Genomic DNA, 25,547 nt, shown 5'->3' with positions numbered 1-25,547 from the left:
CCCGAAGGTCTGTCCCCCTCTGAACGCCTAAACCCCACCCCTGAAGGCCTGCACCCTCCCCGAAGGATTGTACCCCCCACCCGAAGGTCTGTCCCCCCCTGAAGGCCTGCACCCATCCCGAAGGCCTGCACCCACCCCGAATGCCTGCACCCACCCCGAAGGCCTGCACCCACCCCGAAGGCCTGCACCCCCGAAGGCCTGTCCCCCCCCCTTGAAGGCCTGACCCCCCCTTGAAGGCCTGCCTGCTTGTCCCCCCTTGAAGGCCTATCCCCCCTTAAAGGTCTGCCTGTCCCACCCCCTTGTAGGCCTGTCCCCCCTTAAAGGTCTGCCTGTCCCACCCCCTTGTAGGCCTGTCCCCCCCTTGAAGGCCTGACCCCCCCTTGAAGGCCTGCCTGCTTGTCCCCCCTTGAAGGCCTGTCCCCCCCTTGAAGGTTGGCACCCCCCCAAAGGCCTGCACCCCCTTGAAGGCCTGTCCCACCCCCTTGTAGGCCTGTCCCCCCCTTGAAGGCCTGCCTGCCTGTCCCCCCCTTGAAGGCCTGCACCCCCTTGAAGGTCTGCACCCCCCCCGAAGGCCTGCACCCCCCGAAGGCCTGTCCCCCCACTTGAAGGCCTGCCTGCCTGTCCCCCCCTTGAAGGCCTGCACCCCCTTGAAGGCCTGCACCCCCTTGAAGGTCGGCACCCCCCCTGAAGGCATGCACCCCCCCTGAAGGCCTGTCCCCCCTTGAAGGCCTGCACCCCCTTGTAGGCCTGCCCCCCCCCTTGTAGGCCTGTCCCCCCCTTGAAGGCCTGCCTGCCTGTCCCCCCCTTGAAGGCCTGCACCCCCTTGAAGGTCTGCACCCCCCCCGAAGACCTGCACCCCCCCCTTGAAGGCCTGCCTGCCTGTCGCCCCCCTCCCCCTTGAAAGTCTGCCTGCCCGCCCGCCCGCCCCACCCTGAAGGCCTGATGCCCCGACCCACCCCGAAGGACCATTCGCCCCCCTGGCCTCCCCGCACTACCTATGAAGCAGCCGCAGCAGGATCGCGACGTCAGCTATCTTTGCGCTGCTTAGGAGCTGCTTCCTGCGCCGCGGTCCCGCCCCCTCCTCTGACGTCAGAGGAGGGACGGGACCGCGGCGCAGGAAGCAGCGCCCAAGCAGCTGAGGGATTGCTGACGTCGCGATCCTGCTGCGGGCTGCTTCATAGGTGTGCTGGAAGGTCAGTGGGGCGAGCGGTCCTTCGGGCGTGGGGGGGGGACTGAGCGGCAAGGCCGGGAACACCCCCTCAGGGCTGGTACCCGGGGCGGCTCGCCCCCCCCCCCCCCTAGGTACGCCACTGTGGAACATGTATATCTATACTACTTTTTGCAAGGCAGGAATGAGGTGCATTGGCAGAGCTGTGTTGTGTGTGTGTGGGGGGGGGGAGAGAGTGAGGAGTTCTCAGTACTGGGGTAACAGAAGGTTGGCAGAACTGGAGGGGGGGGTGTGTGTTTGTGAGTACCAGAAGGCACTGCGAGGAAGGAACGGGGTATATTAGTAGATCTGTGTGTGATGGAGGACACTAGGGCCAGCAGGAGTGAGGTACATAGTTAGAGCTGTAGAGGGGGGGAGAAGGAGGGTGTCCCTATTGCAAGGGAGGAGTGAGGTTTTCCCTCGCCTTTTCTTCAGTCCTAAAGTTCACATTTTCTGGCTTTGGCTGCCTTCTGCAGTCATGCGACCGGGTAACAAAGCCCCCTGACCCTGCACGCTGTCTGATTCGGCTGCTGTTGAACAGTTTGCGTGCCGGAACCCTTCTCAGGCTGAGTGGAATTTGGGTTATGAGCTGCAGGGAGTGGTTGTGAATTTCTCCGTGAGAACCTTGTGCATCCTCCTCCAGCTTGAGTTCCGATCCTCCCCGAGGCTTTCAACAGCAACCTGGAGGAGGGGAGAACAAGGCCTGGGAATGCATTTATCTGAGTTTGGGGTTTAGGTGCTGAATGTAGACGTCCCCACTAGACGCCCGCACTAGACGTCCCCACTAGACGTCCCCACTAGACGCCCGCACTAGACGTCCCCACTAGACGCCCGCACTAGACGTCCCCACTAGACGCCCGCACTAGACGTCCGCACTAGACGTCCGCACTAGACGTCCCCACGTAGACGTCCGCACTAGACGTACGCACGTAGACGCCCGCACTAGACGTCCCCACTAGACGCCCGCACTAGACGTCCCCACTAGACGCCCGCACTAGACGTCCCCACTAGACGTCCCCACTAGACGCCCGCATTAGACGTCCCCACTAGACGCCCGCACTAGACGTCCCCACTAGACGCCCGCACTAGACGTCCCCACTAGACGCCCGCACTAGACGTCCCCACGTAGACGTCCGCACTAGACGTCCCCACTAGACGCCCGCACTAGACGTCCCCACTAGACGTCCCCACTAGACGCCCGCACTAGACGTCCGCACTAGACGTCCCCACGTAGACGTCCGCACTAGACGTCCACACGTAGACGCGCACGAGGACGCGCGCAGCAAGGCGCGGTTCTTTTCTCTGTGCTCCATAATATCTTTTTCCTAACTTTTCTCTGCTTAGAATTTGCCTTTCAGCAGTTTCCTGCCTTTGCCCTCTCCCCCCACCTCCCCCAGATCAGCTTCTACTCTCCGCCTTTTAATGAATCCACATCCTTAATACGGATGGCATCATCTGATTTCTTTCCAAGTAACTCCCTAAACATTTTCTTTGCTTTTCGAACCGCTGTTGCACGGTGATTTTAGGATTTGATTATTCCTCCCCCCCCCCCGTATGTGCTGTATGCGCTTTGCATTTTATCCACATTACGTTTCAGCTGCCAGTTTTGACTCTCGCTCAAAATACCATTAAAGTTTATCTAACCGTGAGAGTTTCTTCAATGTCTTCAGCTGTGGCATTTTCAGAAAGCAATGATAGATGTTTGGCAATCTGTAATACGCTCTAGTGGCTCATTTCCCTGCAGTGTTATAAAAAGCCAGAGACAAGTGCCTGGTACTTCGCTGCCCAACTAGGAAAATGAAGATTCTCCTTCTCCTTGTCACCGCTGGCCTTTGCGCTGCCCAACACAATTCGAACACAAAGGCAGGCAGAACCTCCATTGTGCACTTGTTTGAATGGCGCTGGGAAGATATTGCAAGTGAATGTGAACGCTATCTGGCACCTAATGGGTTTGGCGGTGTGCAAGTGAGCAACGATATCCAGCCATTTTATTTTTTTTCATCTTTTTTGGTTTTCCTCTTCCATTTGATTTATATTTGCGGTCATTTCCTTTCATTTTGGTAGTGTGCCCTATTTGCTATTAATGCGCACTAATTATGTTTATATTGTTTGAATTGGAAAATGGAAACTTGTGGGTGTGCAGGATGCCTCTTTTCAGTCATGCTGTTTCATGGGTTGGCCTCCACATTATTGTATGCTTTACTGGCCGTCCTCTTGTTTGTATTTACCTTTGTATATGGCTTTTTCAGCTTTGGCAACCAGTTCTTTCTCTTTGCTGTTGTGTATGGCTGCCTGTTCTGTTACCTGCATCTTGTTTGCCAATAAAAATGATTTACAAAAAAAAAAGTGCATTAATATATTATAGTGTGCATACAGAGGGTAATTCTATAAAAGGGCAACTAGAAGGCACCTGAGAGAAGTCTATGTTATAAAAGAACATATACGTCTATTTTGTTTTATAGCAGTGGTTCCCAACCCTGTCCTGGAGGACCACCAGGCCAATCGGGTTTTCAGGCTAGCCCTAATGAATATGCATGGAGCAGATTTGCATGCCTGTCACTTCCATTATATGCAAAACTCTCTCATGCAGATTTGCATGCCTGTCACTTCCATTATATGCAAAACTCTCTCATGCATATTCATTAGGGCTAGCCTGAAAACCCGATTGGCCCGGTGGTCCTCCAGGACTGGGTTGGGAACCACTGTTTTATAGAATACTAGTATAACCTTTCAATTTTCTTTGTATAAGACATTTGATAGCGCAAGGAAATGAAGACCATCCAGTTTAGTTAAAACAATCTTTCCAGTACAGGTACGGAGCCCCAAAATGTTGATTCATTTTGATTCCTGTGTTATTTTCATTTTGTTTAGCTTTCTTTTTTCATTACAAGCAGTGGCATAGTGAAGATGAGTGGTGCCTGGGGCGGTGGCACCCCTCCCCCACTCTCTTCCCCGCCCCCCCTTCCACGTGCGCCCTTTCCCCGTACCTTTTTAAGTGAAATTGAAGAGCCATGAGTGAAGTTTCTCGCAGTACATTCAAGCAGTAGCATAGTGAGGGTGGTGCCATCGCCACTCCCTTCTCCACCCCCGCGTCTCCCCTGTACCCCTGCCATGCATACACACATACCCCTTCCCTTCTCCTGTACTTCTTTAACTTCCCTGGCATGAGCAGCATCACCAATTTGCCGCCTAAGCACGGGACCTGGATGTGACATCAGAGGGAGAGCCGACACCAGTGCAAGCAGCAGATTGGAGTTAATGCTCGTGCTGGCACAGAGCTAGAGCTATGTGGTGTGGGGGAGGGGGGTAGTGAAGGCACGTGCATAGCGGGAGGGGGGAGGAGTGGGAAGGAGTGGGAGTGGAGAGGAGGAGGGGTGCCAGTGCCCCCCCACCAAGACAGCACCCTGGGCAGACCACCCCTTGCATTCAAGCCCGGATTTTTTTAACGGCGTAGTAAGCTTTGCATTAGGAATGGAGAGGAATAGAGAAGATCTGTTTGATATAAGAATGTTTATTAGGAAAGGTATTGTTGTATTAGTTTATACTTGTATTTAACAGGTTTCTCCTCCAAATGAAAATATTATAATTACAAACCCTTCAAGACCATGGTGGGAGAGATATCAACCAATCAGTTACAAACTCTGTACAAGATCTGGCAATGAACAACAATTCAGAGACATGGTTACTCGATGCAACAATGTTGGGGTAAGAGAATCATTTGCTTCTTACCTGGCTAAGGGGCTCATTTTCAAAAGGGAAGAACGTCCCAAAAAGTGGCATAGAGGGGCAGATGGATGCATTTCTTGCCAAACCCTTCCAATTTGCTATTTTTGAAGCTAGCTTTCTAAATGGAGATCTATGCTGTTGATCAAGGGAGCATGTTAGAGGTGGGAAGTGGATGGGACTGGGGCAGGCTTTTCTACTACATTGTATCACAGAGTACACACTTTCAAACATAAAAATTATCCATTAACTGTATTGTGATAACATAGTGAAGTGTTCGAGCAGTGGTTGCCATCAGGACCATCACAGCACTCTGAGAGTCCCGAACCACCGGATACTGTGCATTCAATCAGAAAACTGTTGTAACTTTTATATCAATGACTAATTGCACTTATCTAATATAATAAAACGGTAAGCCGCGCATGCGCACTTCCTAAGCGTGGGTCCGTTTTCCGTGAGCTGTAGCGACCCATAGGAAGTGCGCATGCGCGACTTACGGTCTGGCCTCACGCGAGGCAAGACAACTGCGCGCCCTTCTCTGCTCTCCACCTGCAGAGCGGCGGCTGCCGCCTGCTAGCGCACCCTGCCCTCTCCAAGCCGGGACCGCAGCCAGCCAACGATCGCCTCCATAGCGCGGAACAAGTCGACGACTACCCCCTCCCGCACCAACCACTACCGCTCCTGTTTGAAGCGGCCTGATGAGGTTCGCGGCCGGCTGTAGCGAACCTCACAGGCCGCTCTCCACATGAAGCACGTTCCCTCTGACGCAATCACGTCAGAAGGAACATGCTACCATATGGAGAGCGGCCTGCGAGGTTCAAAACAGACGCCCATGAACCTAAGCAGGCCGCTTTGAACAGGAACAGGAGCGGCAGCGGCGGCACTCCCCCCTCCTTTCAGCGGCCGGCAAACAACATGGAGGACTGCTTCCGGGAGGAATCGGCTTCCAGCCTCATATCTCAAGCCTGACCCGCGACTCAAAGGGGAGAGGATATGCTGGATGGAGGGAGCAAGACAGATACTGGTTAGAAGACTGAAAATAAAGGGGGAAGAGAGAGAAAGAGAAGATGCTGGAAGGGAGGAGTTAGCAAAAAAACCAAAAAAAAAACCTCCCAAAAAAACAAACAACTGGAGAAATAGAAGCAGATAGAGATGCAGAAAAATAAATGGAGAAAAACTGAAAGATAAGGTTAAAGTCTGAGATGGATGTAGGAGAGGAAGTGAAGACAGGAATGAGAGAAGAGCCAGATAGACTGAAAACCCTAGTAAGAAAATTGAGAGAAGAGAGCAGAAACTGGGATAAACATGAATAAAATGGCCAGACAATAAAAGTAGAAAAAAAGAATTTTATTTTTAATTTCATTAACAGAAAATGCAGTTTTACTGTAAATTTGAACTGCTTTCTTTTTATATTCCAAAGTGTATAGTGTTTTTTCTCTTTCTCTGGTGTTGAACTGCATATTGCTGGACAGGGGGAGCAGGAAGAGGTGCTGATGGACAAGGGGGGGAATGAAGGGAGGCCTACTGCTGGACAGGGGGAGCAGGAAGAGGTGCTGATGGATGAGGGAGCAGGAAGAGGGGTGAGGTAAAATAAAGGAAGAAGGGCTGCTGTTGGATAAGGTGAGCAGTGATGGGGTGGGGGAGGACACAGGGGAGGTAAAAGGAAGGGAGAATGAACAGGGAGAGCAGACAAGGGGTGGTGGTGGACAGCCAAGGAAAAAAAAAGAAAGAAAGATAGAAATACAGAAAGCGGCTAAGGAGAGAGAAAAAGAAATAAAGACACACACACACACACACACACACATATTCTAGCACCCATTAATTTAACGGGCTATAAGACTAGTCTTTGTAGATTTCTCTTCAGGCGGTAGTTTCTTGAGTTTGGCTAGCTATTACCAGAACTACTTCTGTGTTTAATTCTGGAAGTTATCCCTTTTGACTAACCCCTTGGATGTTTTTCTGCTATAATGAAACATTTTTTAAAATAAGTTCAGGGCACAGTTTGGAAGTTTAGGGCTAGATCTGTTGTAATTTATTAAAAAATTTATATACCATATATTACTTATACGGTTTCCATAATAAAACTAAACTAAAACTTAGTTTTATAGACCGAATCATCAACCAAGAGGAGCTCGACCCGGTTAACAGTAATGTAATCCATAATACATAAATTTGACAAGGAAAAGTAGAAATAATTAATTTCCAAAATGATTATCAAACAAAAAAGTTTTTAGAACTTTCCGGAATAAAGTAAAAGAACCTAAACTTCTTAATGTAAGCGGTAAAGCATTCCAGAATTTGGTTAATTTAAAAGCAAAAGAATGACTAGTAACAAGCATAAAATGTTAAACAAACATACATAATTCAGTTATTTACAAAAAAACAACACTCTTAAAATGGTCGATAAACATCAGAAATCAACTCAAAAAAGCCTTCACAAACATTTGAGTTTTTAACATTTTCTTAAAATTTAGTCTAGCAGTACACAAACACAAAAGTGCCAAAAAAAGATGCCCTAACTGACCATATCGCCACTGGAGGAATGTAACCATGAACCCCACACTCCCCCAGTGGTCTCTGACACCCCTCCCCCACTATCCCCTAAAGATGTGCATAAAACAGTACATACCTAACTGTATGATAGCTTCAGATGTCCTAGTAGAGCAGCAAACAGGTTCCCGCAGTAACCAAGTGAGTGGTGTAGTCAACCCATCATAAAGGTGCAACCTGCAGGCCTAAGGGTTATTGTTGTGGTGTATAGTTGGAATCAGTATGTTTTGGGAGGGCTCACCACACAATCTAAAGGGGTTATGATGAGATCTGAAGTGAAGTTCAGTGCTGTTCCCCTTGAGGTGGCCCACTGCTCTGCTGGGATATCTGTGTGGCCAGTCTACTAAAACCCTCCTACATCCCAACGGATTGTTTTGTGCATTTTTCTTTTGGGCAAGTGTTTTATAAATATGGTTCAAAAAGGTAGACGCATATTTGAAAAATGGCCATTAAAAAAACCCAAGATAAACGTTTTGCAGTTTTGAAAATGGCCATGCTTGGGGCTGGATTTCTGTGCATCTTCCGCAAAACATCCAAACTCAAATTTGGATGACATATAGAAAATGATCCTCCATATCATTTAAATTGTCAATTAATGTAATTATTGAAAGCTTAGTTGTCTTAATAAGGATGTATAACTACAGATATAAGGACCATGAACATCTTCTCTCACACCAAGCAGCATCATGGGGTAAAGACCTAGAACAATTGCTTTCGCCCACTACTTATGAGGAATTTAGGAAACGTCTGAAAACACACCTGTTCCTAAAGTATCTAGACAACTGATCCTTTCTTCTCTCTCCCCTTTATAGCGATTAACTTGTTCTATTGATCACTCTCTCCTCAAAAATGGATTTCCTGTCCTATTAACCCTCTTTCTTCCTCCCCTCTTAAAGTCAATCAATTTGTACCTTTGCTTAATCTTTGTAAACCGCATAGAACTTCACGGTATTGCGGTATATAAGCTGTTATTATTATTATTATTAACATGAGGTGACTTTTCAGATGGAATGAGTAAATTATTCATTCAAAGTTATGCACATATATTCAGCCAGTCTATATCGAGAAGTAAAACAGCTGAATATACTTGCATAAATTTAGATGTATAACGTAACCATTTAGAATTATTACTGTTGTTTGCCTGTTTCACTTGAATGAATAAAGTTATCCAGAGATTAGCTGAATTGTCCTGAAGCCCCCAATTCTTCCCATCCCCCAGGCTGTCCTTAATTGTGCCCCATTAACAGCACAAAACTTTTAACCATATAACATTGTTATTGAAATAAAGGTTTTACATTATCCATGCTGGCATTTTATGAATTTTTTTTTGTTTTAAATAAATCTTTATTAATTTTCAATTCAAGAACAGTGCAATGAAATATACATACAATTAACTTAATAAACAGCACTTACAATCAAGCAAAGAATACTACAAAATATTTCCCACCCCCACCCTAATTCAAAAACAGAAACAAAGTGCATTAAATTATACATACTTATAAAATCAGAAAACAGCACTTACATTTGATCAATGAATACTACAAAATATATTAACCCCCCCTCCCTCCCTGGATGTGCAAATCAAATAGAAAATAAAGGCATAATTCAACTAATCAGAATTAACAAAATTCATCAATGGATCCCATATTAATTTATATAGCTTATTATGACACAATATTTCTGAGTTCATTTTTTCATATTTATAACATAAACATAAAGATCCCCAACAAAAGGAAAATTTAAGTCTGTCCCAATTTTTCAAGTTTTTAGTAATCTTCTGCATGGCTATCCCAGTCATAATGAGAAAGAATCTGTTTTTATATCTTTCTAATGGAGGTTTAGTCATTAATAATGTCCCACAGATTACCTTCTCATAGGATAATGGAATTGAAGATTCCAGTATCAAATTAATTTGTCCCCAATGAAAATTCTTTATACAGTTAACATTCAGTGATATAAAGATTTTCAACATCCCGTCACATAAGGATTTTCAAACTTTGCTGCCATGAATCCCTTTACTAAAACATTTTTTAAAAATTTAAGATTTTCAGCGACTTTTACAAAGTCGCTGTAATGAGTCCCACAGCAACAAATGTGATACAGCCCATAGGAATTGAATTGCATTTACCGCACAGGAATCATTACCATGGCTTTATAAAAGAGGCCCTTAAAGATGTTGAACAAATAATATGACAAATATAGGTAAAAGGAGTAATGGAGAAATCAATATCCAATACTTTACATAAAATTTGTATCAGCAAATTGCAAAAAAAAAAAAAAAAAAAAGCCCTCTAGATAAGCTGATATTTTATCTCAGGGGGGGGGGGGGGGGGAAAGCCTCAGAGCTTATATAAGTATCACCTATACAAATGTGCTTATTACATTAATTCATTCATTGACTGAAAAAAAACCCAACATTGAGATATGATTCTCCAGTCTTTCACAACATGTCAAACTTTAAAATTTTTTAAATAGTCAAGTCTATTTATACTTTAGCATTATATACAAAGTGGGGAAAAAGCTGCTTATCTTTGAATTTAATGTCCACGTGATGACGGCCAACATTTTATGGCTCCAGTAAAGCTGCCTTGGGTAATGTGAACCATATTTATCTCAGCACTAATGGTTTAACTCATCCTTCAAATTATATGTACGAGGTACATCAATATGTTTATAAAACAAGATGAATCTTTTACTTAAAAAAAATAAAATAAATTATGTCTCTTTACTTAGGTGAATATATATGTGGATGCTGTAATTAATCACATGTGTGGATCAGGTGGTGGTTCTGGAACTCATAGTACCTGTGGAAGCTATTTCAATGCAGGAAGCAGAGATTTTTCAGCTGTCCCCTATTCAGGTTGGGATTTCAATGATGGCAAATGTAAAACTGGAAGTGGAGAGATTGAAAACTATAATGATGCAAACCAGGTATGCATGTTATAGAACTAGTGTTTGGTGATGTGGTATATATCTTGCTGGGTTTAAATATGGTGGAAAACTGGAATAACAGAAGGGTGGATGCATGAATCAACTCCACAGTAGAGGTGGTGATGAAGACTATATCTGAATTCAAGAAAGTGTGAGACAAGCACAGAGGATCCCTAAGGGAGAGGAAGTGAGAGTACATGGTAAGGATTGGCAGATTTGGTAGGCAATCTGCCCTTTACCTGTTGTCATTTTCCCCATTTTAGTGTTTGAAGCGTACCTTTCTGTGCCTTACATAGTCCAAAGAAGAGCGACTAAAATGGTTAAGGGGCTGGAGGAGTTGCCGTACAGTGAGAGATTAGAGAAACTGTGCCTCTTCTCCATTGAAAAGAGGAGACTGAGAGGGGCAGGGCCGGATTAACCAATAGGCCAAGTAGGCACGTGCCTAGGGCCCGAAGTTGTCAGGGGGGCCCGATGAAACAGAGGACTCGGTTTGTTTGTTTTTTTCCCATGGCAACGCGGGCCCCACAGGAAAGATCGGCAGTGCTGCCCCCCCCCCCAGGAGATTGACAACACCACCCTCCCCCGGCATCACCATCAACCAACCTGAATAAGTAACTTCAGAGGGGGTGGACCGGCAGCTGCAAAGAGTTGCTGCAACAGTTGCAGATGAAAAAAGATAAATGGGGGTGGGACATGGCTGGGGTAGAGGCAGGGCATGAGTGGGGTGGGGGCAGGACAGGGCCAGGGGGGGCCCAGTGTACTTGTTTGCCTAGGGGCCCTCGAATAATTAATCCTGCCCTGGAGAGGGGACATGATCAAAACATTTAAGATACTGAAGGGAACACACTTAGCAGATAAAGACAAGTTGTTCACCCTCTCTAAGGTAGGGAGACCGAGAGGGCACTCTCTAAAATTGAAAGGGGATAGATTCCATACAAACGTAAGGAAGTTCTTCACCCAGAGTGGTAGAAAACTGGAACGTTCTTCTGGAGTCTGTTATAGGGGAAAACACCCTCCAGGGTTTCAAGACAAAGTTGGACATGTTCCTGCTAAACTGGAATGTACACAGGTGAGGCTGGTCTCATTTAGAGCACTGGTCTTTGACCTGAGGGCTGTTGCGTGAGTGGACTGATGGGCAAGATGGACCACTGGTCTAACCCAACAACAACAATTCTTATGTTCTCTTGAGTGGATGGCTCTTGATACCTCTGGATAAATCTTTTTTTTCACATTTATTTCCATAAACTATAACTTTGAAAACAGGATCAGTTCAAAACAGTCACTGGTGGGTCCAATCTTGCCGTTCTGTTCCAACATATAACAAGAAATCAGAACATGGAGGTATCTTCAAACCACATCACTCAGTAACAGTTCAGTAAGTTCTTTTTTGAAAACACCCACAGGAAATGCCCAAGATACTTGGGTGACTTGGGAGTCAACCCCTCAGATTTTCTCTTTGCATTGACCATGAGCACTTTCAGATCTCATAGCCAGCACTTCCTTCTGTGAGATTAATAGGCAGGAAGTGTGATCTGTGAGGTTTGAAGCTGTTTGGGATTGTAGAGCTGGCATTGAAGTGTTTACAAAAATGGGCAATTGTAGGTTAAGACATAAATAGAATAGGGCAGGGCATGAGTTGGGTTGAGAAGTGTGGGCCAAAATCTCTTGCTTGAAATTTTCTCCACTTTGGCATTGCTGCTGATCCAGCTATTTGGAGACCGGGGGAAGATTCTCAAAGCTTTGCAGTAAAATAAACGGATGGACCACTGTCAAAGCCGTTCTTGTAACAATTTTAAAAAGGTGATTCATTCTCCATAAACAGCGCATGCAAATGAGGTTCGCAGAGAGGAGGATCTCTAAATTTACTTGAGAGCTGTCAGTGCCTGATCCAGTCAGCGCTCAGTCACTGATCAGAAAGTAAAGCTATGACAGCTCAGACCTGTCGGCAGTTTGGTAAAAGAGGGCCTATGTTTTGGATGATAAGTCACTGGCTTGCTATTCAATTTTGCACAGGTTCGAGACTGCAAGCTTGTTAGTCTCCTTGATCTGGCACTTGAAAAGGACTACGTGCGAGGAAAGATTGCTGAGTACATGAACAAGCTCATTGACATTGGAGTGGCAGGATTCAGAATTGATGCATCCAAACACATGTGGCCTGGTGACATGAAGGCAATTTTTGACAGATTGCACATGTTGAATACACAGTGGTTCCCCAGTGGTGCAAAACCTTTCATATTCCAGGAGGTAAGCTATAGTTTTGGGAGGCATTTTTTTTTTCATTTGCTTTGCAGAATCAAGCTGCTTAGGTTTCTTTTTTTTTAAATCTTTATTGATTTTCATACTTCGATAGTGTAATACAAATGGTAAATCAGAAAAACTGCACAAAACACATTATTTACTATACAATTATTACCTTAGCTCCTTGTTTGATTGTTTTTTTAGCTATATATAGAGGTACATTTATTTACAATACAATCTTTATTTATATACTGCCAATACCTCCATGAAATTCACAGTGATTTATAAATAATTCTGAAGATACAAATTGCTAAATAGTATTACAATATTTAGGAATTATTCTTTAAATAGATAGGTGTTTTTTGAAAATCTTAAAATTATGTAGATTGCTGGTTAATATTAATCAAAGTTTTCCTGCTTGATATGCCCATGTGGAGTTAAAAGATCTATTGTATTTTACATTCTTAATGACTGGATACTGAAAAGTGTCATTATTTTTCAGATTCAATGATGGATTATTAGAAAAATTAAAGAATTGAGATAGAATCTGGAGTTTCTCCAAAACGTATTTTAAATAGTATACAATATAATTTATAAAGTATTCTCCCTTCTATAGGTAGCCAGTGCAGTTCACATAGGTAAGGTGTAATCTTATCACTTTTCTTCAATCTGAAGATTAACCTAATGGCTGTATTCTGGAGACTTTGGTCTCTCTGCTATGGTATTGTCTCCCTGAGTGAAAGTGGCACTCAGGGAGGACAATACCATAGCAGAGAGATTAAGGACCTCTTTTACTAAGCAGCGGTAGAGACTTCTGTGGCCTGGAGTGCTAAATGCTCCAACACTCACAGGAATATGATAGAGGTCTATAAAATACTGAGAGAAGCAGAATGGGTAGACATTAAATGCTTGTTTACTAGAGGACACAACTAAATTGTAAATTTAAAACAAGAAAATATTTTTTCACTCAGCATTTAATTAAACACTGGAATTTGTTGACAGAGAATGTAATAAAAGCAGTTAGCATGACAGGATTTTTTTTTAAAAAGTTATCCAAGTGGCATGTATTTTTTAAAAATGCACTTATACTCAATAAACAATATCAACAGAAAAATATTCAAAAAAGAATACTTATTATGGAAGTGTAGGTTATTCACAATGTCAACACAATATACAATAAAACATCTTAATAACCAGCAGAATGTAAGTGAAGAATGAGCATATAGACAGGTAAGATACAGTAGAGTAACATAAGCTAGAGAATAAGGGAGCTAAGTTGCATATGGAGTCAGAATGGTGCATGAAAATGATCTCAGCTAGGTCAGGAATGGATAAGCAAGTCCTGCTAAAGCAGTAGTCTCAAACCTGCGGCCCAGGGGCCACATGCGGCCCGCCAGGTACTATTTTCAGGTCCTCGGTATGTTTATCATAATCACAAAAGTAAAATAAAACAGTTTCTTGATCATATGTCTTTAGCTATAAATTACAATATTATTATTAAGACTTAGCCAAAAGGAAAGATTTATAAACTATAAAGAGTTTTACCTCATGCAAAATTGTCATTTCTTTAATAAGAAATTATTCCAAGTACAGTACCTACAAATCTCAAATGCGGCCTTGCAAAGGGTTTGAGTTTGAAATCATTGTGCTAAAGTATAGTATTTACTGGTGTAAGTTCTTGTGAGGTTAAAACTGGCTAGTTTGTTGCTTCTTCCATTAAAGGCTTGGGAAAGAACCAAGTTTTCAATTGCTTCCTGAAGCAGAGATAGCTTTGATTTGAGGTGAAGCCTTTTAGTCAATATATTCCCAAGTATGGGAGCTACTTCAAAGAAGGCTCATTGGTGGGTGTAACATCAAGTGATGTCTTTTAGAAAAGGTGTGATTAAGAATACTCCTTGGGAGGACCTTAGGGACCTTGGAGGTATGTAGAAGAAGATCTTGGCTCATTAACTCTGATTAATGTAGTAACAACCTTGTATTATCATACAAGTCTTGCTTTGTGATTAAATTCAAGATTCCTTTCTTTCATTACAATAACTGCACATCATTTTTTAAAATTTTTCCCAAGGTTATTGATTTAGGTGGAGAGGCTATTTCAGCTAGCGAATATTTTGGAGTTGGTCGGGTTACCGAATTTAAATATGGTGCCAAACTAGGCAATGTTATACGCAGGTGGAATGGAGAAAAAATGGCATACTTAAAGTAAGAAAATGTTTTAGCTGTCTACTACTGCAGATCCAAAACTATTCTGTCTCCAGGGCTTAATCATTCTTTTGTATGGTTAGGAACTGGGGAGAAGGGTGGAGTTTCATGCCTTCTGACAAAGCGCTGGTCTTTGTGGATAACCATGACAACCAGAGAGGCCATGGAGCTGGAGGTGCTTCCATTCTCACATTCTTTGATGCAAGGTAGAGAACTGTTCCCACAACAGAATGCTTTTGTTGAGATGTTGACATATGCATGTGTTTTCTGTAGCAAGGCCTTTTCATTGCAATTGGATACCTTTAGATATTTGGCTAAAGTCAGATTTGATATTTTTTTGAAAGAAACTAATGACATGTGTTCTCTCAAGCTTTTTCAGGTTTTCATTTGTACTATAGCTGTCTGATTGATGCCAGTCTTTTTAGTTGCAGTTGGCCATATATAACTTTATATATATATATATATATATATATATATATATATACATATATAAAGAATATTTATACTGGAATTCAATATTTGGTTGTTGTTGTTTTTTTTTTCATTTTTCTCATTCTGTTGTACAGATTGTATAAAATGGGAGTTGGTTTCATGCTTGCTCATCCTTATGGCTTTACACGTGTTATGTCAAGTTTCCGTTGGCCCAGAAATTTTGTCAATGGGAAGGTAGGTCCAATCAGTTAATCAAGACGCATGCTTTATTTTCTTTTTTTTAAATCACAACCCGAGACTGGCTGTCTACATTGTAGGCATCTGTCGCAGTTGAGGGAGAATTATAGGGATGCTTAAGCTCGCCCAAGGATGGGCGAGAGCGTGGTTTTGCGGGAAGGGGCCTTAGGTGAGCTTAAGCGGCCCTAGTCACATGAAATATAGGCCATTGAAATGCTGGCTTACATTTTAATTAGATGTGGCTGCTAAACTGATCAAGGCAAGGAAGTCTTCCTGAGCTGAGTGATCATCTGAACCCCCAAGCCCTAACACAAATAAGCCGGCAGGAGGGATGGGGGTTCCCTGCCGCTGCCACTAAGCTGCTTGCAGCAGGCAGATTCCCTTGCAGCGATCAGCTTTGTGGTTAGAGAATTGGGATGGTTATGTGCAACATAATACTGCTGATTTGTAAAAAAAAAAAAAGAGAATTAAAACAAAAATATTGCCTTTCAGGTTGTTATTTTTGTGCAAGCATATTATACTAATTTTATTGCTATCTTTAATGCTAAGGATGTGAATGACTGGATGGGCCCACCGAGTTATTCAGATGGAACTACCAAGCCTGTTGCAATCAATGCAGATACTACCTGTGGAAATGGCTGGGTCTGTGAGCACAGGTGGCGTCAGATAAGGTACAGTAAATCACTGGCGCCTGCATGATCCTGGCAAAGACTTCAGTCTGAGAAATATATCCCAAAATGAATGATTTTTGTTATTTTTAGGAACATGGTCGGTTTTCGTAATGTTGTTGATGGTCAGTCCTTTGCAAACTGGTGGGATAATGGAAGTAATCAAATAGCATTTGGGCGTGGCAATAAAGGATTTGTCATTTTTAATAATGATGATTGGTAAGTGTTCTGAAACATTTATAATCTTGCTCTTCCTAACCCTATTGACTTGGCGCAGCAAGATAAATATATCACAGGCCAAAACCTATGGGCCCAATATTTAACCTCAGCAGTCAGCAGTAAAGTAAAACATCATCTACGGCAGCTAAAATGAAGCCAGATATTCAGCGCTGGTATCCTGATATTATCTGGTATTGAATATTTTGTTTCAGCCCAACTCAGAAGTAGCAGCAGTGTTTTTGCTGTCTTAACTTTGGTTATTTAAATGTGGCTGCTGTCCAGGACAGCCTCCAATTCTGTCAAAACTCTGCTCATAGACTGTCCCGGCACTCTCCGGCTAGCGCCAAGGTGGTCAGGGGACAACATATTCCATTAGCAATTTCTAGTTAGTGCCACTGAAATCCTTCTTACCAGCACTTATCTGTTTAGTAGTGTCCTGTTATGTCTTTAAGCAGCTTTGAAAGGAAGTATATCATAAATTTAAATAAATTAAAATCAATTGGTAAGATGGATTTGTCCCACAAATCCTGATTCTCCCTCTGCAGCTTGATGGTTCTTCAAATTTGATTTGGTCCTCGTTAGTGCTGCTGTGGTGATTAAAACAGGCTGCCTCAGGGCCTCAGCCTTGACTGTGACATGTCCAGCCCATGTGGAAACAGTAAGTTGCATCAGACGAGGCTGGAGATGTCACAGGGAAGGCCAAGGCTCTGAGGTTGCCTGTTGAAATTGCTTGGTGCTGCTGTTGATTGTGATCAAGGCAAGTTAGAAAGACAGTCGGACTGCAGGGAAGGAGAGGCAAAAATATTGGATCCATGGGGAAGAGAGAGTGAGATGGAGAAAGAAATTAGAAGGAAGAGAAGCTGGATCTGCAAGAGGGAGGGAGGGGGAGAGTGGTGCTGCTCTGTTGCACCTGAGAGAAGGACTGAGGGAAAGGCAGATAAACAGGAAGATGTGCTGGAGTTGAGAGGGGAAGGATAGATGCTAGATCAAAGGGAAGAGGTGTTGAGAAGGAAAGAGGGAGAGGATAAGTGAGGAGGAGGATAAGTGAAGGTAAAAGATGCTGGATGGAAGAGAGTAGGAGAGACACTGGACCCAGGAGAAGGGTGGAAAGAGAGAAGTAGAGCTAATGGCCCCAGGATAGGGTGTCAAAGGAAGGGAAGAGAGAGAGAGAGAGTGCTGTACAGGGACAGGGAGAAGAAGAGATGCTTGACATGAGGGAGATTAGGGACAGGGGCACAGAGGGATCATGCTGGAAGGAGAGAGGATAGAGACACAAAGGGACAATGCTGATTCCAGGTGAGGAAAAGGGACATAGAAGAGGAAATGCTGGGCAGGACAAGAAAGGGACACAGAAGGGAGATGATGAATATAGGAGAGGATAGGAACACTGAGAGGGCAGATGCTGACCAAAGAAGGAGGGCACGGACAGGGACATTAAGGGGAGATGCTGAACAAAATGGAAAGAGAAGCAGAGTAGAAGACAGTAGACATGGAGAGAGAAGAAGTATGAAATGGAAAGAAGGCCCTGAGAATTTAGGGGAAAAGACCAGACAAAAACAGAAAAGAGACACTGGGACCACAGCAAATGGAAAAGTCAAATACTCAGACAACAAAGATAGAAAATAATATTTTATTTTGAATTTACTAAGGGGAATATGTTAGCTTTTAGAAATGTGCAATTCTATAAACAGGGCTGTACTGGCTTTGAGCATTTGCGCATGCTCAAAGCCTTCTGGTCTCGCTCTCTCCGAGATTGAGAGCGAGACCAGAAGGCTTTGAGCATGCGCAAATGCTCAAAGCCAGTCCAGCCCAGTCTAGACCAGAAGAAGGAGGATCTCCGACGCACCGCCCAGCCCAGGCCGCGCCAGAAGAGGGAGGATCTTCGGGCACCGGCACTGGTGCCAAGTCGAGTAAAGGAAGTGTCATTGACGTGCTCGGAGGGGGGGGGAAGTAGGATCGTGGTGGAGGGGGGCAATGCGAGTGGGGGGAGGATGCCGGTTCGCAGGGGGGGGAAGCCGGATCGCGGGGAGGGGTTTGGAATAGTGTCGGATTCCTCAAGGGGGGGAGAATGGAGCAGTGCCGGTAGCCTCGGGGGGGGGGGAGGAGGTGGAACCAATCAAAGCAGTTTCCCTTACTTCCTATGGGGAAACTTGCTTTGATATATGAGCAATTTGGTTTACGAGCATGCTTCTGGAACGAATTATGCTCGTAAACCAAGATTCCACTGTATATTAATATTAGTGGAAGTAGATGAGTAAGTATCTAACGCTGGCTTTTACAAAGCTGCGGTAGAGGTTTATGCCTTGGGCCGATCATAGAATTCCAGTAAGCATCAGCGCATTTACCTCACCAGCCTGTGATAGAAACCTATACCGTGACTTTGTAAAAGGAGCCCTAATTTACAAGAATTTATTCCATAGACACAGGATGGGGAAATAGATTTAGTTCCTCAAATCTTCAAAGGAACTTTTCCAGAAATTTCAACAAAGGATCTTAGGAAGAGTAAGAAAGGAATACTTTTTGTATTCCCAATTGTATATTTTATTTATAAATCACATGAAGAAGCTTTAATGTCAAAGAAATAGCTAACATTGATTTTGCTCATTCATTTTTTTTTTCTATAGGAACTTGGATGTAACCTTGAAAACTGGTCTTTCCGGTGGCACTTACTGTGATATCATTTCCGGTCAGAAGGAGAACGGACGCTGCACTGGACATCAGATCCAAGTTGGCAGTGATGGCTCAGCATATTTTCAGATAAGCAGCAGTGCAGAAGATCCTTTTGTTGCCTTTCATATCGATTCCAAATTGTAAACGAAGGATGTGCATTTGTTTATAACGGCATGAGAACATTTCCTATATTGTTTAATGTTGATTTTGGCGCAAATTGACAGGAAAAAAGAGTATGCACTACTAGTAATATTGTTCCTGTATTGAAAAAAAAATAGACACAATAAAAAATTCCTGTTAATGACATTTGAAATTATTCAAAACAAAACATTTGGGCTATATACTCCTATTGTAAAGCAATAAACTACCATGACCAGGTTTTGTGCTTATCCTTGTCTTCTGAAATCAGTTTCTAAAAGAAAAATAAAGGTTGTTCAATAATGGTTATATACTAAATTATTTCTACTTTAATTAATATTGACACTATTTTAGTATGATTTATCTTATTAAGAATTTATATAGTTTTAGAAAGCAAAAAATTGTGGAGAGTCGATGTCCAAGCTGATGGCTTTATTGAAACAAATAAGTAATCCAGGGCTGGAACCTCTAGAAACATATGGACCCTACACGGTCAGTGTTTCAACACTGTTGTCTTCTTCTGGGGTCCCAGCTGGTCCTAAAAGTGAACTTGTGGATTTTCGAGCCTGGGAGCTTGGAGCACAACTCTGTTATTTCGAACGGTTCGCTTTCAAGGAAGAGACCCTTTGTTTTAATTCACAAGTTCACTTTTGGGACCAGCAGGGACCCCTGAAGAAGACAATAGTGTCGAAACACGGACTGTGTAGGGTCCATATGTTTCTAGAGGTTCCGGACCTAGATGTATTTATGTGGATTGCTTGTTTGTTTCAATAAAGCCATCTGCTTGGACATCAACTCTCCACAATTTTCTGTTTTCTTGTGTGTTCTCCTTGTGGAGAGAATAGGGTCAATTTATTTTGCTGTTTATAGTTTTAGAAAGATCATGACATCAATACTCAGTGGCATAGCCACCATATAACCTTTAATATATACCGGCTATATAAAATTATAGATATTTTCAGTGACAGAATGGCTGGTTAAATGTTTTAAAGCTACATCTGGTATTTATTTATCCATCATCACTTGGATATATGGGAGGAGGGGGGAATTTTATAAATGGTGCTGAAAAATAGGCTACGGAAAAGTTTAGCACTAACTGGCAGATTCTATAAAAGATGCCTAAAGATAGGCACCTAGATTGGAGCATTAAGCCAATCTAGGCACCTAACTTACCCCCTTCTACAAAGGCGTGGTAGTAGCTGCCATGTGACAAATGCTATGATGCCCATTGATAATCACCTTTGTAAAAGGGGACCTTAATCATTTACAAAACTTAATTGGTGCTGAAAACAAGCAATTAGCACCTCACTGACTTAAATTAAAATGAATTGGGTCATAGGCACCTATCACTTTCAGGTAGGCACCTACCATAAAGTAGATGTGATTAAGGGCATATCATGGGTGAATCATGGGCATGTTTTGCATATAAGCATCTGTTTTGAACTTAGGCATTGGTAGTCACCTAACTTAGATGCCAGTGTTTAGACCAAGAAAACTCTGGCATAAATAGGGTGCACCTAAGTTTCAGATGCCTACCGACACCTAAGTTTACTTTAGCCACTGCTAGGCGCAATTCTATAAATGGTACCTAATTTAAGACTGACGTGTGGCAAATGCCACTTTTTTAGGCACCTATGGTTTAGGCACCGTTTATAGAATTGTGCCCTAAGCACTATTCTCTAAAGGGCACCTAAATTTGGGTGGTAGACTTATGCCTGCTGAAACGTGATGTCAGTTCTGGTGTCCAACGTCATATCAATAAAGCCGAGTGTTTTTACCACTACACACACCTGTGTCTCTGGACATCTCCACTGTCTGTATGTTGTTAACCTGTGGAGGTGACTCTCCTGGTTTCGTTTGCTGTTTCAGTGTTGGAGACACCATGTCGTTCGCTCCTTGGGACAATGTCCAATGTTTGGGGATACCCATGCTTTGCCCATGCCTCTCTCAGAGCTACACCCTTTTTGAGTTATGTGCTATGGGATTGAAGTTTTCAGTTTTATAGAATAGCGCGCAGTCAAATGCATGCACAAATCCTAATTTGTGCCAATTATTGTCAATGGTTGTTAGCATCAAGCTAATGATAGTTAACAGCTCGTTAGTCAATTAAGTTGTGAATGCATCTTGAGCGTGCACCCAAATCTGGGTGCCAAAAATAAAATCTGGAGTAGAGAATGACACGGTGGCGGTTTACCCGCGGCTACCGCCAAAACGGGGAATGAAAAATAGCAGCCTCTGCGGGGATGGGGACAAGGCCCGTGGAGCGGTGAATGGTCTTGTCACCGCAGTGAGGCATCAAGGATCACGCGGTCCCCGCAGCCCCCACACGCCCACCCACACGCCGGCTCGATCGTTTAACCAACTTCCTCTCTCCACCTCACCTTAGTTTGCCAGCTTTCTTTTTCGGCGACCGGCACACTTTCAAAGAGCCGCGCATGCGCGGCTGCTCAGTATTCAATCTTCTGCTCTGACCCAACCAGAAACAGGAAGTTGCAGCAGAGCAGAAGATTGAACTTTGAGCAGCCATGTGTGCACGGCTCTTTGAAAGCATGCCGGTCACCGAAAAAGAAAGCCAGCAAACTAAGGTGAGGTGGAGAGAGGAAGGTGGTTAAACGATCGAGCCGGCGTGCGAGTGGGGGCTGCGGGGACCACGTGTTCCCGGCTCACACAAGGAAGGAGGGAGTGAAAGGGAAAAAGTTTCTCTTCCTTAGAAATAGATTCTGAAGTGACCTCATCAAAGAAGACCAGCACCAAATGTACAAGAAATCCCTTAAACATTGTTAAAAGAGCCCAAAAGAGAAAACTGCTACTGCCGTGAGACTCCATTATTGAAGGAATCAACTTGAAATCACAGTTCAAGAGACAGGAAAAGGTTAAATGCCTCATGGAATCCTCAGCCACAACACAAACCAAATTGTGAATGAAATCAGAGCAGACAGTAAGAATTATAAAATTGATGTCTAATGCTGAGGCATTAGAAATAATGCCTTAGCAATATAATTTTCAGAAGTTCTATTTGCTTATGGTAAGGGAGAAGAGAGACTGCTAGTGATGGTGGGGGGACTGATAGAAGATATGAAAGAAGGGTGGTAGAAAGGAACAGATGGTAAAGGAAGGAGGGAAGGGTGGTGGTGGAAAGGAATAGAACAGACATTGAAAGAGGGTAGAGAGGAACAGACCCTGAAGGGAAATGTGGAAGGCAGAGTGGGGAGAAGACGCTGGAAGGGAAGAAGACAGATGCCAGACTATGGGGGAGCAGAGGGAAGAAGATGGGTGCTAGACCAATTGTGGGAGGGGGTGAAGGGAGAGGCACAGTAACAGCAAATGGAAGACGCAGAGAGAAGACACACAGTGGATGGAAGGAATTGAATGAGAAGATGTGGAAAGCAGAAACCAGACAACAAAGGTAGAAAAAAAATTCTATTTATTTATTTATTTTTTGCTTTAAGATAAAGTAGTATATTAGTTGTGTTGATAAAAATTTATAAACAAAGACCTGCCAGCTGAACATCTCTTTCTCTAGTTCAGCAGCCAGAATAAGCTAAATATTGCAGTACTAAGGCTTATATGGATGCTGTGGGGACGGTGATGGGGCGGTGAATGGGATGGCAGTGGCAGTGACGGGGTGGTGAAAGGGATGGCGGTGATGGTGACGGGGCGGTGAAGGGAACGGCAGTGACGGGGCGGTGCAGAGGATGGGGGGCCGGGGACGGTGCAGTGACGGGGACAGATTTTTTTCCCCGTGTCATTCTCTAATCTGGAGTTCAATGTATATGTTAAGTGGCAGAATGTGGTATAAGTTTTGTCCTACTTCAGCTTAACCCAAATTGTTCCCCATGTCTTAGGGGTGTGTATATTTGTGAGCATGTACTTGGTTCATTTGGATATCTACAAACTTATACTGTATATGTACAAGCTAGGTGCCCACATTTTATCTACACATTAATATGTTAAAATAGCTGTGTGCATAAAAAAGTTCTTTCATTCATACAAAGCATAGCTATAAAAATTAACAGATGAAAACAACATGAAATTCACAGAAAGTGGAAATAAACAATTAGGAACCAAATTATTTATATTTATTAGTCAAACTTGTAACTACATATGGTACACCATTGTTCTTTCACTGCGTCATAAATATATCACAGTAAACATTTTTTTGATTACCCACTCACTCATCCCCCGCTCCCCTTTTTTTCTTCTGTTAAAGATTTATACATTTGCCCATAACTCACTTCACTATAAAGTTTATGCTACAAACATACTGCAACCGTGCTTTTGTGTCCTATGACTATAAATCCACCCAAACCCTCCTCGGCTTCTCCGTTCCCCCTTCTTCCCTTATCATTACTAATGTTATGTTAGGTGCTGTGGACTCATGTTCGAGTCCTAGTGACTTGATGAATTGTTGAATTTATTAAGAGCCTTCATTGAAGAGTGGCCAAGCGCTAATGTTATACTTATTATTATTATTATTTAATCATTATTAATTTTCAAAACTAATATAGAGTGCCATAAATTACATATATATTAATAACAAAATAAGCACTTAAATTCCATCAATAACAATGAAGATAATAACTATCCCTCCCCTCCCATCCAACAATTTGATCAAAAAATGAACCAGAAATATACCCCTCCCCCCCCCTCCCACTCACCCCATCCTGGACATGCATAAAAATAAACATAAGATTTGAAAACCAAGAAACTATGTTGAATTATCAAAGGATGACAATGGGCCCCAAACCAAATTAAATATTTTGTTATGCCCCCAATATATATGCATTCTATCTTTATCTAGAAATTAATTTTTCAATGGCATTAGAGTTACCATAGTATAAATAGAAACTCCTTCCATAGATGGAGAGTGAGGCCGCTTCTACACAGTGACCAATGTTAGTCTAACTATTGTACAAGTATAACCCACCAAATTTACTTCTTCTTTATTCAGTCTTAGTGTTGGATCTTTTACATGAACTACCATGAGAGATATAACATCCTCCTTAGTCATGTGAATAATGAACTGCTTCTTTTTCTTCCAATATGGCTGTATCATAATTAAATTCCACTAAATATGGTAAAAAGTTCATTTATCCCCACGTCCTCTTTAACATTTCTCCTTAGTGTCAGGGAATATTTTATGTTAGCTGTTCTGGTGTGAGGTTCCAGTTGAAGGGATATTGCTCTTGGAGATTGCTTATTTCCTCTTGTTTTAAATTAATGTTGACTATCTCTGATTTTATCATATTTGCTCTGAAACCTGAAACTGATCCATAAGATTTTAGTTCCTTAATTCTTTGGGTCGGTGGAGCTGTAGTTACTACAAATTGTATGGGGAACTAGAGGCATCAGAAAGGGGCTCTGTAAAATACCTTTTTTCTAGACACAGAGAGTTCTATCATAGGTAGAGAGCTTTTCAATATTGGGTTCAAGACCCTCCTAATATTGGGTTAAAACAGAATGGTCAGGATGTACTAGATGAGGCAGCAAGGTCAATAATCAGCAGCTCTAAACATTTAGACCCTGGTTCTTTAAAAGATACCTAAAGTTAGGCACCAAGATCAGTGTGCCCAGCCAATCTAGGTGCCTAACTTAATTATTAAAAAAGCTTTATTGCTGCCAATAACAAGCAATTAAAACTTCATAATTGGCTTAAAATTAATTGGGTGGTAGGTGCCTAACCACTTTCAGGCAAATAGTAAGGCCCATATTCACTAAAGATAGTGACTCAATCGCTGGTGGCCAATTTTCAAACAGCGATTGATTCGCTATCAAGTTTGCAAGCAAATGATTTACATGGAGGTGCAAATCATTTGCATGCAAACTCAGTGACTCAGTTGCTCAGTGAGCGATTGAGACATGCTCAGAGCCCTGACAGTAGTGAAAGCAGATGTAGCCTCCTGTCACTGCTGTCAGGGCTTCTGCTGTTTGCTTTTTTAAATTTTTTATTTTTAATGGCACAGATATTTTGCGTGTATTACACACGCAAAATATCTGGTCCCCCCCAAAAAAGAAAAAAAAGCCCCCCCCTGACAAAGCACTCCCTCCCTCCCTGAACCCCTCCAAATGGCAGGAGGTATGCCCACTCCCTCCTTCCTTCAGATCCCCTTTCCGCAGTTGGGTCGGGTCAGCCTCCCCCCACCATCCTTCCCCTGCTGTCGCCCTTTTGGGAAAGGCCTGAGGCATCTGAGCCAATCATGGACTTCCTTAGGGAGGAGTCTAAGGAAGTTCCTTTTTGGCAGACTGGATGGACTATTCAGATCTTTATCTGCTGTCATTTACAATGTTACTACATTGCAGTGATCTGTTAACCTTAGCATTTTGGCATCTGT

At 43.1% G+C, this 25,547-nt stretch overlaps 1 protein-coding gene across 1 annotated transcript; it reads left to right on the top strand.

Annotated features, from left to right (window-relative positions):
• Nucleotides 1-3,004: 3,004 nt before the first annotated feature.
• On the top strand, nt 3,005-19,407 carry LOC117346550 (pancreatic alpha-amylase-like). Its single transcript, XM_033916305.1, has 10 exons — nt 3,005-3,172; nt 4,766-4,912; nt 10,214-10,411; nt 12,425-12,655; nt 14,718-14,851; nt 14,935-15,057; nt 15,418-15,517; nt 16,070-16,191; nt 16,282-16,407; nt 19,032-19,407. The coding sequence occupies exons 1-10, from the start codon at nt 3,005-3,007 to the stop codon at nt 19,219-19,221; spliced, it is 1,539 nt and encodes a 512-aa protein (XP_033772196.1). The 3' UTR covers nt 19,222-19,407.
• The last annotated feature ends 6,140 nt before the right edge of the window (nt 19,408-25,547 follow it).

The sequence above is a fragment of the Geotrypetes seraphini genome, chromosome 12 (assembly GCF_902459505.1).
Source record: "Geotrypetes seraphini chromosome 12, aGeoSer1.1, whole genome shotgun sequence".
NCBI classification, from domain to species: domain Eukaryota; kingdom Metazoa; phylum Chordata; class Amphibia; order Gymnophiona; family Dermophiidae; genus Geotrypetes; species Geotrypetes seraphini.
The sequence above is the reverse complement of the archived record's forward strand: the minus strand, read 5'-3'. Positions and strand labels throughout refer to the sequence as shown.

Bases quoted from the DNA above. Each gene is read 5' to 3' on its own strand.
- LOC117346550 (XM_033916305.1), top strand. From the start codon at position 3,005: ATGAAGATTCTCCTTCTCCTTGTCACCGCTGGCCTTTGCGCTGCCCAA. The intron at 14,852-14,934 runs GTAAGAAAATGT...TTGTATGGTTAG, and splicing joins GAAAAAATGGCATACTTAAA to GAACTGGGGAGAAGGGTGGA. The intron at 15,518-16,069 runs GTAGGTCCAATC...TTTAATGCTAAG, and splicing joins GAAATTTTGTCAATGGGAAG to GATGTGAATGACTGGATGGG.